This window comes from Prenolepis imparis, unplaced genomic scaffold, assembly GCF_030444845.1.
Source record: "Prenolepis imparis isolate NDT839.2.m4 unplaced genomic scaffold, iyPreImpa1.0 SCAF_105, whole genome shotgun sequence".
Taxonomy (NCBI): domain Eukaryota; kingdom Metazoa; phylum Arthropoda; class Insecta; order Hymenoptera; family Formicidae; genus Prenolepis; species Prenolepis imparis.
The window spans coordinates 96,219-107,770 of NW_028141263.1; the positions used below are offsets into that span (position 1 = coordinate 96,219).

The 11,552-nt window shown below is 29.4% G+C and overlaps 1 protein-coding gene across 1 annotated transcript; it reads left to right on the plus strand.

Moving 5' to 3' along the window:
- Positions 1 to 7,669: 7,669 nt before the first annotated feature.
- On the plus strand, positions 7,670 to 9,508 carry LOC145947603 (E3 SUMO-protein ligase ZBED1-like). The gene is made up of 3 exons (XM_083057399.1): positions 7,670 to 7,757; positions 8,039 to 8,401; positions 8,694 to 9,508. The coding sequence occupies exons 1-3, from the start codon at positions 7,670 to 7,672 to the stop codon at positions 9,506 to 9,508; spliced, it is 1,266 nt and encodes a 421-aa protein (XP_082913525.1).
- Positions 9,509 to 11,552: the final 2,044 nt, after the last annotated feature.

The window sequence follows — 11,552 nt, forward strand, 5'->3', positions numbered from 1 at the left end:
TCTTTAAATAAAACAAATTTTGTCGATATAATTAAATCTAAATTTAAAATTTATTCATTAACTTACCTCCATTGTCGTACGCTTCATTCGAAAATGTGCACGAAAATCACACAAAGAATATTGTGGAATTGTTACTTCAAAATAATTTTCAATACGAATATGAAAATTTCGATGATTTAATAAATCATCGTCATATAAATTGTTTTCACAATAATGTGTAATAATTTGTATGATGTCATCTTCGCTGTTATCTTCATTCTCTAAAATTATCATACCGATTATACGTTTTTCCATTATTATAATAAATAATTTCAAACAAATATGCTTGTTCTCTCTTAACTTGGATTTACGTCATATAAATGGCGGCTAGCAAACTGAGCATATATCCAATAGATCAAAGAGAGCTCACTGAGCGGCTACTTGTGAACGCTCACTGAGCGCTCAGTGAGCGGTTGTGCTTCTGGATGCACCCAGTGCACGACTCAATGCTTTTCAACTACGACACAAGCGTATACAGGGTGTAACTAAACAAACGTATACGAAGCACACCATCAGGTGCAGGACAACAAACTAAATCGAAAAGTCCTGAGCCATTTTTTTATCTAAGCTTTATTTTTTACGCTATAAATTGTTAAAGTTTGCCAATCAGCGCGTGGTTACAACGGAAGGCAGCGTAGGCGCCGCCTACTGGGTGGGGAGCGCGGGATCGGAGAGTAGCGAGACAAAGTGGGGCGAAGCGAATGTAGCATGTCTCTGCTCTTTTTTGTACGTTTTGCGTAGCTCTTAAAATTTGATTATTCTCGATACTCTCGACAGTGTGGAATATTTCATTTTTCCATCTCGTTAGCTGTCTCCATATTTGTGTTTAGAAATACTTTTTCTTTGAAAAGAAAGGTTACATGAGTTGTAGTCCGGAGATCGAGAAGGCCACGGACTAGTACTGAATCCTTCCCATCCTTGAGGAAAATTTTTATCGAAGTAATGGCGGATGATACTTTTGAATAAGATTCATTGAAATTAATATTAAAAGTGGTTCCGATAATTGGACTTAAATATTAAATTTATTTTAAGCGCAAAGTATGTTTTTATTTTTAACATATTTAACAAAAAAAAAAACTTTCTTGATGTATGAAAACATTATAATACATATGTATGTAGTAATGACTACTTTTATTAAGATTTTTAGTCTCGATGTATGAACATGATATAAAAATTAAGCCCTGAGAGTAGAATACAGTATTGAAACTGAGATAGCGATCTTCACAATTTCGATAGATTCTATTAAACTACGCAATAAAATAAAAATTATAAACATTTTTATAATAATAAAATAAAAATAAATAATAATATAAATATAATAATAATAAAATAAGAGTAAAGATATATTATATATATTAAAAATAAATATTTTTATAATAAAAATAATTCTTACGTGCAGAATGGGCAAGTGCGTCATCGTGCATGAATATCGTAGCTCATCTATTTAATGTTACCTCTTCTAAATTATTCTCTGCCGGAACTAACAAATCTGGCAGATCATTTTGTAAGAAATCGAGACTACTTTTGAGAGTTCACGCGTGATAATATAAAAAGTTCGATCTAAGTCCTGTCAATAAGTTTATATCAATAGGAAAAATAATTCAATAGGAACAATACTAGTAATAAAAGTAAACAGTAATATAACGATTACACATTATTTTTCTAGAAAGAAAATGTTTATTGCATTGATTAAATAAAAAAATAATTCAAATCGATAGACAGACGAAAGATAATAAAATAAGTTATATTAGAGAAATGATTAAAAAGGAAACAATAAAAATAGTTTCAATTTAATTAATTTAAATTACAATTAAATTTTAATTTTATTTCAGTTTAAAATACCTACTTACGATTTGATTTCTCGGCAATCCATACCAAATATTTACGGAATTCGATGTTGAAAAGATCTCTCTCGAGTAAGAAATAGATTTCCAAATGGCTGCAGTAATGATAATAAGAGAATGTAGATATTAAACATTCCTAAAATGTTTCTTGTAAATGTAAATGTACATTTATCGACATACAAAATCCGACTTCTATAATTTGGTTTTTACTAGATTTAAATAATATTCAGCGAAAATCACGCGAGGCTGATAATATCGTGGAACTAAATGTTGTACTTTTGTATAATAATATGAATGCAGCTCATTTTCTTTAACCACTCTATAAACACTCATATGCGATATAACACATAAGAATTATTTTTATTATGAAAATATTTATTTTTATTATAAATTAATTTTTTATTATAAATTTATATTTATTATAAATTAAATATTTATTTTTAAATCTTTATTTTTATTTTATTATTATATTTATATTATTATTTATTTCTATTTTATTATTATAAATGTTTAATTTTATTATAATTTATATTATAACTTATTTTTATTTTATTATTATAAAAATGTTTATAATTATTAATTTATTGCGTAGTTTAATAGAATCTATTGAAATTGTGAAGATCGCTATCTCAGTTTCAATACTGTATTCTACTCTCAGGGCTTAATTTTTATATCATGTTCACACATCAAGACTAAAAATCTTAATAAAAGTAGTCATTACTACATACATATGTATTATAATGTTTTCATACATCAAGAAAGTTTTTTTTTTGTTAAATATGTTAAAAATAAAAACATACTTTGCGCTTAAAATAAATTTAATAGTTAAGTTCAATTATCGGAACCACTTTTAATATTAATTTCAATGAATCTTATTCAAAAGTATCATCCGCCATTACTTCGATAAAAATTTTCCTCAAGGATGGGAAGGATTCAGTACTAGTCCGTGGCCTTCTCGATCTCCGGACTACAACTCATGTAACCTTTCTTTTCAAAGAAAAAGTATTTCTAAACACAAATATGGAGACAGCTAACGAGATGGAAAACTTAAATATTCCACACTGCCGAGAGTATCGAGAATAATCAAATTTTAAGAGCTACGCAAAACGTACAAAAAAGAGTAAAGACATGCTACATTCGCTTCGCCCCACTTTGTCTCGCTACTCTCCGATCCCGCGCTCCCCACCCAGTAGGCGGCGCCTACGCTGCCTTCCGTTGTAGCCACGCGCTGATTGGCAAACTTTAACAATTTATAGCGTAAAAAATAAAGCTCAGATAAAAAAATGACTCAGGACTTTTCGATTTAGTTTGTTGTCCTGCACCTGATGGTGTGCTTCGTATACGTTTGTTTAGTTACACCCTGTATAGCTAAAATGCTATGTACGACTGTGTCGTCGCTCCATGGCTACCAACATTTCTATATTTGTTACCATTATTTTATTTTCTATGGATTGGTATCCGTAGGTGATCTCTGTATACTTAGCAGACAAATTTAATATTTCTTATTTTTATTTATTATGCAATCGTTAAAAAATTGTTTGGGCAAGTTTAGGAATATAGTCATATAGTTTAAGAAATAATTATTTTATTTATAATTAATTTAAATTAATTGAGCGTATAGTTAGCAGATATAATTTTAAAAATTTTAATGCAATTGTTGAAAATTTATTTGGGCAAGTTTAGGTATATAGTCTTATAGTTTAAAAAATAATTATTTTATTTACAATTAATAAAAATTAATTAAGCATATAGTTAAAAGACATAATTTAAAAAAAATTAATATTGCAATCGTTGAAAAATTGTTTAAGCAAGTTTAGAAATATAGTCTCATGTTATATAATTTAAGAAATAATTATTTTATTTATAATTAATGAAAATTAATAGAGCATATAGTTAGGAGATAATAGTTAAAAGTTCTTAAATTGAATGGATGCTTACGCGCGTTTCTTTCTTTTAATCGCTTTTTGCACAAAAATAATTATGTAATTTAAATAATTATAGAAAAAAACTTGCGATTTTTAATTATTACAAATTGTTAAACATAATTGTACATATACATCGGTAAATTTAGTGACAAATATTGTAAAGTGACTACCCTGCACTCTGGTGGTGAAATGAAATAGCTAAATAGCATTCCAGCTACAAGTCGACACTATGTAACACTGTGTAACACAGTGTCTCACTGTCTTCCGTAGCTGGAAAGCATCCATAATCATAAACATTTAAACGAATATTCAGCATATGCAGGACACGAAAAATCTGCTGTGATTGCAGCATTAAAATTAGTGTATCAGCAACGTTTTGGTACAATTTCGAACATTTGTGATAATGAAGATGAAGATATTCAAGATAAAACAATTCGTGCGTCGTATGCCATTTCATATCTAATTGCGAAACATTCAAAACCGTTTACCGACGGTGTCTTCATAAAAGAGTGTATTCTTGCAGCAGTGACAACATTTGGAAATACTGTGACGCTTGAGAAAATTAATAACGTTCCACTTTCTCGTGACACGGTAAGATCAAGAATTATTATGATAGCCAGTTCTATAGAACAAAAATTAAAATCATTATTAAATACATGCACTTGTTTTTTATTGTGCCTCGATGAGAGTACGGTGTTCAACACGTAAGCCAATTAAGCATTTCTTGCGCGAATTGTGCAAGATTTTTCGTGTACCAAAGAAATGTTAGATTTCGTGCCATTACATGCTACACTAATCGGTATTGACATTTACAAAGCACGGGAGATTACTTTAAACAAATTTAATTGCGATTTTGCAAAATGTTCGTGTATAGTGACAGATAGTGCTAAATCAATGATAAGATCCAAAATTAGAACTTTTAGATCAATTAAAGCAAAGAAATTAAAATTTCCTATATTTCATTGTATTATATATCAGAAAGCTTTATGCGGGAAAGCTATGAAACTATGCAGACCGTAACAGCAATTGTAAATGCAATTAAAGGTGAAAACAAATCCCTGCTTCATCGCAAATTTCAAAATTTCCTCGAAGAGATACAATTTACATAGACATACCATTTTACTGTGAAGTCCGATGCTTAAGTGCCGGAAAAACTTTGCAAAAATTTTTTTCTATAAGAAAAGAAATATATCTATTCATACAACAAAAGTGCATAGCAAAACTAAAAACATTTAAATCATTTTTTGAAGACATGGAATCACTTTCGGAATTAGCTTTCATCACAGATGTAACTTGTCACCTAAATACTTTAAATTTAAAGCTACAACAGACTAATCAAACGGTATCCGAGTTAATGTCATGTCGATTCGTTCCGCACAAAATTAAAAATATTTTTAAATTATTTGGAAAAAAATAGTTTTCTTTTCTTTCTTTCTTGCAAAATTCTCGTTAAAAAATATGATACGAAATGCAACTTCAAAAAATAAGTGCATCTTATCAATGAATTAAATGCACAATTTGATCATCGATTTCGTGATTTTAAAAAGTTGAAGAAAGATCTTTTACTTTACGAAAATCCTCGAACAATTTCAATAATTGAACAGAGTGTAGATTTTCAGTTAGAACTGTGTGATCTACAAAGTGATATAATTAATGAAGGCTCTATTAGATTAAACTAACAATGGAAAAAAAGCAGGCTAGTAAAGAGCCGAGCGCGGTAAATGATGCGCAATATATAAATTTTTTATATCTCAGACGTTTCGGTCCATGTTTTGAAACTTCTTCAGTTAACTGTCAAAAACATAAAATAATAAAAGAATTAACAAAATATGAAGTCCGTTAATACAAGAAATTAACAAAGCACACATTTCTTTACATTAAAGATACATACAGGAACAAAAGAATATTCGGTGTGCGCAATCCTCCATAGCCATTGACTAGTAAACGGATGGAGCAATAAGAATTCCTCCGATGGCTACCGCAAAAGAGCAGCAGATCACACGTTCTTTGGAAAGAAAAACGCGAGATGCAAAACTTAAAAAAAAAAAAAAAAACAACAAAGAGTTGTATGTCCATGAGAGTGGTGAATAGTAGATTCATTAATTAATTAAAAGCCAAAAAACTCACCCCATCCATCTCGATAAAAGAGCAACAGTCAATGACCGTGGGCAAGACCCAACTATCAAATTAAAATAAATGCTAAGATTCGGTGTCGCTTGACATTGTGAGTGTAAACAATACAAGAAACACTGTATTCGTATGTAAGATTGATGTGGGGAAATATGCTAAAAATCGCGGAAATTAAATCTGTGGTATTCTCTCCACCGTTGTTAAAAAAGTGCCATGTAAACCTTTAGTATCGCTCTGCATGTTTAACCTATTTTTTTGTCTTTTAATAAAAATCATTTCGGATATTAAACGCTTTCCAAATTTATATGTTCTTCATCCAAAATTTCCCTCTTATCCCATGCAAAATCATGATTTGTTAATCTATGTTCTATGATTACCGAACGTTGTGTTGTATTCCTGTTTATATGTTCATGGTGTTCAGAAATGCGTGTTTTTAGAAGTCTGCTGGTCTGTCCTACGTATGAGGCATCTCAATTTTCATATGAAATTTTATAAACGACGTTGTTACGCATGTCATTAGGTCATGTTACGCATGTCAATCGTGGAGATTGTTAATTAATTTTTTTATAGGATCTCTTTTAATAATTGTGTATGTATTGTTGTCGTTAAGGAGAGCAATTATAAAGGACCACATTATATTAAAATGTGTCCTATCACAAGTCAGGACATTTCAGAATTGAAGAAGCAAAACTTCGAATAAACGATCAAAAAAGAAGAAGGCACACAACTGATTTCAACAATATAAATTTAGATGAGTTTGAAAAAGAAAATACAAATGAAATACGAATAAAAAATAAAATTATAAAACCAAAAAATGTACCCATCTTAAAAAATGGCAACCCTCAAAAAATAAAATTAGAAGACAAATCAGTAAAAGTAATTAGTACATAGATATTACACACAGGTATTACATCGGCAACATATAAAATGCGAGCTGAAATTTTATCAAATATATTTACCCCAACTGTTCAAGGCAAAATAAATAAAATTATTTGTTATTGTAGCGTTGGCTACATTACGAGTAAAACAATGATCAATTTGCATTGCCAAACGCAGTATATATGTTAAATAGGTTAAATTATATGTATATATTAAAAATTTTCTAAATTGAGTTATTTTATTTCAGTAAATAGCAGACGATATGCATAAAGAATTGCAATAAAATAAGACGATATTCATAAAGAAAATAATTTAATGGAGATTAAATTTAAGAAACTATTTTCTATATCTATTATTATTACTCTCCCTTTTTCACGAGTTACAAAATAACTTAATCTGTTCTTTAGCGGCTTATAAATAACATATAATAATATCCTCTAAATATGTTTGACTAAAGATATTTTATGAAGATTAAATTTTAATATTAAATAAAAACACAATATAACATGTTTATAGAATAACTTTCACTTTGACGAGAATAGAAATTTTAAATCAATGCGTCGAAAATAATGTGTCCGAATTAGGGATGGGCGATACAATATCGATATACTTATGTATCGATACTTTTGATGTCAAATATCGATATTTTGTATCAATATTTTATGGTCCCGATATCTGTGTGTATCGATACATAACCTATCAGTATCGAGCTTCGATACTAACCAATTTCAGAATTTAGTTGTGCTTTGTGTTCGTTCCGGATTCGTTTGATGTTTGATGTCTACCTTTTAGAAAAAAAACGAAGACGTGCTTGAAAGGTAAGGCCCGTTCTATAATATATCGTATTGTAGAATGGGACTAAGAGCGAATTCATATCTTGACAGAAAAGCAGAAAAGAGACCAATCCGAACTCACACTGATAATAAAAACTTACTAAGCAGTAAACTTAATGTGAGTTTTGATTGGCTTCTGCTTTTCTGCTAAAAATTCGCCCTAACATTTCATTTAAAAGCAATATATGTATATTTTGTAATATTTTTATTGTTGATTTTTACAGTTGATTAATAAATATATTTCTAACCTCAACGTCGAACGCCCAGTTCCAGTTCCAGTAGTCAGTCTCAAAGCATGCACAAAAAAGTACGTATATGATGTAGTCTATCCTTATTTTTTCCATAACTTATTTCCGCTATATTATTGATCACATTTTCCACCTTTCAGTGCCACCAAAAAGTGACATTTGGAAACATTTTGTGAAGGGTGATATTACATCCAGATGTAAACTTTGCGGAGTGGAAGTAAAAACATGTGGTAATACCACAAATCTGAATTTTCATTTGCAACGCAATCACCCTGAAATAAAATTACCTAATCTGGAGAAATCTAAAAAAAATCTAAAAAAAATGGATTGTAGAGCTGAATTGAATACTAATAACCATTATGATCAACTGCCTCCTTCTCCATCAGGATTAAGTGATTCATCCAATTTATCAACAGCAACGGTTAATTTGGAAAAAATAAGAACAATTTCAAATAAACAAATGAAATTGGATATAGCTTTCACTACTCAGAAATCTTTTCAAGGTAATTTTAAAATATAAACATAATTAATAGAATATTGTAAAGTTATTAAGTAATTAAATTTTCTACTTAAAAACTTGTTTATTAAATAAATAAATGAATCAAGAATATACAGTTTGAATTAATTTTTTTGATTCTACTTATAAATTTTCTAGCAAGTAATAATTTTATTAATAATTTTGTTAGCATAAAATAATTATCTATATTGTTAAAGTCTTTTCATTTTATTTAGCTTACCTTTAAATATAAAAATTATTATTGATATCTAAATTAAAAAATTTATTTGTTTTTACAGACGGAGGAGTAAAAGCCACCGAAATAACTAATGGAATTTTATTTTTCATCGCTAAAAACAATTTACCGTTTGCTCTGGTAGAAAGTGAAGGGTTTCTAGTATTAATGCGTAAAGTAGCACCTTTATATAAAGTTCCGAGTCGAAGAACTGTCACAAGATTAATAGAAGAAAGATACGATAGTTCGACTCTTGTAAAAGAAGAACTTCGTGAAGTTCACGATATATGTTTAACGACTGATGTATGGACGGAATCTAGCAATACAAAAAGTTTTTTGGGTTTAACAGCCCATTATTTAGTTAATGAACAGCATAAGAGTGTTACCATTGGCGTGGAAGAACTAATGGATAGACATACAGCAGATTACTTAAGAGAAAAATTGTTAGATGTTATTTCACAATGGAATATAAGAAAAGAAAGCGTCGTAGCAGTAGTTTCAGACAGCGCAGCTAATATCAAGAAGGCTATAATAGATTCATTTGGAGTTGACAGGCATTTACCATGCTTTGCACATTTACTTAATCTAGTTCCCTCGAAAATTATTGAGAATGATGAGATTGTTAGTCCTTTAATTATTAAAATAAAAAATATTGTAACATTCTTTAAAAAATCTGTAGTTGCTGCAGATAAGCTTAGGCTTGAATCAGATTTAAAACTTATACAGAGTGTAGACACACGCTGGAATTCTTCGTATGAGATGCTAACAAGATTCGTCGAATTAGCTGATAAAATATCAGTGATTCTTTTACTTATGGACAGTGGCCCAGAAATGTTAATTGCTGCTGAAAGATTATCAAAGAATTTATTCAATTATTAGAACCTTTTTATGAAGCTACACAAATTATATCAAAAGAGAAATATTTCACTGGAAGCAAAACTATTCCAGTAATAAAAACTATCAAAAATAAATTAAATATGTTAAAAACAACTACAGAATCAGGAACACGCCTTAAGAAACTTTTGCTTGAAGAATTCTCTAAAAGATTTGAAAATATTGAGCAAATATCTATATTGGCTACTGCTACTCTTTTGGATCCTCGGTTTAAAAAACTTCATTTTGAAAACCATCTGGCATATTCAAATGCGCTTAGGAAACTGATAAGAACATTAAATTCTATGTTTGAAAGTAATGTACATGCAGACGCAAAGGAAGATGAGATTTCAGAAATATCAAATTGTGATGTTAATAACTTTTGGTCGTTTCATGAAACGGTTGTGAATATTAATAAATCTAAAAAAATTGAACTTCAAGATCAAAATGAGATGCCCGAGGATCTACGCTATTATCTGCATCAGGAGGTTGTAGAAATAAAAGTAAATCCCATTACTTTTTGGAATCATTATCCACAATCCTATTTATCGAAGATTGCAAAGCGATATTTAACTGTTATGGCCACCTCTGTCCCTTCAGAACGTCTTTTTTCGAGAGCAGGCAATGTTATGATTGACTGTAGAAACAAACTCAGTAGTTTACATCTGCAGCAACTACTTTTTTTAAATTCTCTATCATTTGAAGAGTGGAGAATGTAAAAAAAATATATTATTGTACTAAAAGCTAAAAGATTTATAATTTCATTTATGTACGGGTGTTTTGTATTTAAAAAAAAAATTATGTTTTGTATTTTTAAAAATAAATTTATAATAAATATAAAATTTTGTTACAATTCTTGACGATTACGTGTAAAACAATTTTACAGGCATCCGGAATATATCGATATTTTTGACCAGATATTTTAAGTGTATCGATACTTGAATTTTTGATACGTATCGATACCTTGTATCGATACTTTTGAAGTGTATCGCCCATCCCTAGTCCGAATCAAATGTGTCGAAAATAAAAGTGTAACCAATAATCCTCTTGAAAAGCCTTGAACATCAAGACGTCATGTAAGTAGTTTCACCTTATATACTTTCTTACACTGTTTTCTTCTACGGAAAGACTGTTCGCCGCGAAGCCATCTCGCGGAACAATGGCGGTACTAACTGTATCAGCGTAAAGCACTCGCGAGAAACTCACTTTAAATACTTGACAAATAATTGCCGTGCGTTCAGACAGATTTACTTAAATAGTAATCTTTTTCAACAATTTTTTTAAGAAAGACAATCTAAAATATTAGATAAATTAAAATACAAACAAATTAAAATATTAAACAAATTCTTTCTATACCATATTGTCCCACGATTACCATGATTTTCAGGGTAAATTCTAAGAGAAAATTCTGTCTGTGTAATTTTAAATAATGTTATAATACTTTAAACTCGATTAATATTTTTGACAGTTATCAGCTGATTTCTGTCAAAAAATATTAATCGCGGATAAAGTATCATAACATATTATTTCAAACATTATTTTATTTAATTTGCCTCTCGATGCTACGAATATAACGCACAATGCGAATCGAAACAGTCAATCAGCATCGCGGAAAAGATGCAACAATACTCGCGAGAATCGACTTAACATGTCTTTTTTAGAAAGAGATGTTATAATATTTTAAATTAATAATTATCACCTAAGTTTTGTCAAAAAATATTAATCACGAATAAAATATTATAACATATTAAATAAAACATATTAATATTTTAATATTTTCAAACATATTATATACACCCCCATTACCGCTATAGAAATGTTTTAAAATAAACAATTTCTCACTCACCGATACGTATAATAGCCGGAGTTGTAGTACACAGCACATTGATCTGAAAACAAAATATTCAAATTATGTATATACATATGTGTGTGTCGAATATCTCATAAACAATGCAGTTTAGAAAAAAATGTTTTTATTTCGTATACCCCTCGCAGTTGCTCCGCTGTCTCTTTTTATTAGTTTTCCTTCTGATAATGGAATGAAAGCATA

Bases quoted from the DNA above. Each gene is read 5' to 3' on its own strand.
- LOC145947603 (XM_083057399.1), top strand. From the start codon at position 7,670: ATGGGACTAAGAGCGAATTCATATCTTGACAGAAAAGCAGAAAAGAGA. The intron at 7,758-8,038 runs GTAAACTTAATG...TCCACCTTTCAG, and splicing joins TAATAAAAACTTACTAAGCA to TGCCACCAAAAAGTGACATT. The intron at 8,402-8,693 runs GTAATTTTAAAA...TTGTTTTTACAG, and splicing joins TACTCAGAAATCTTTTCAAG to ACGGAGGAGTAAAAGCCACC.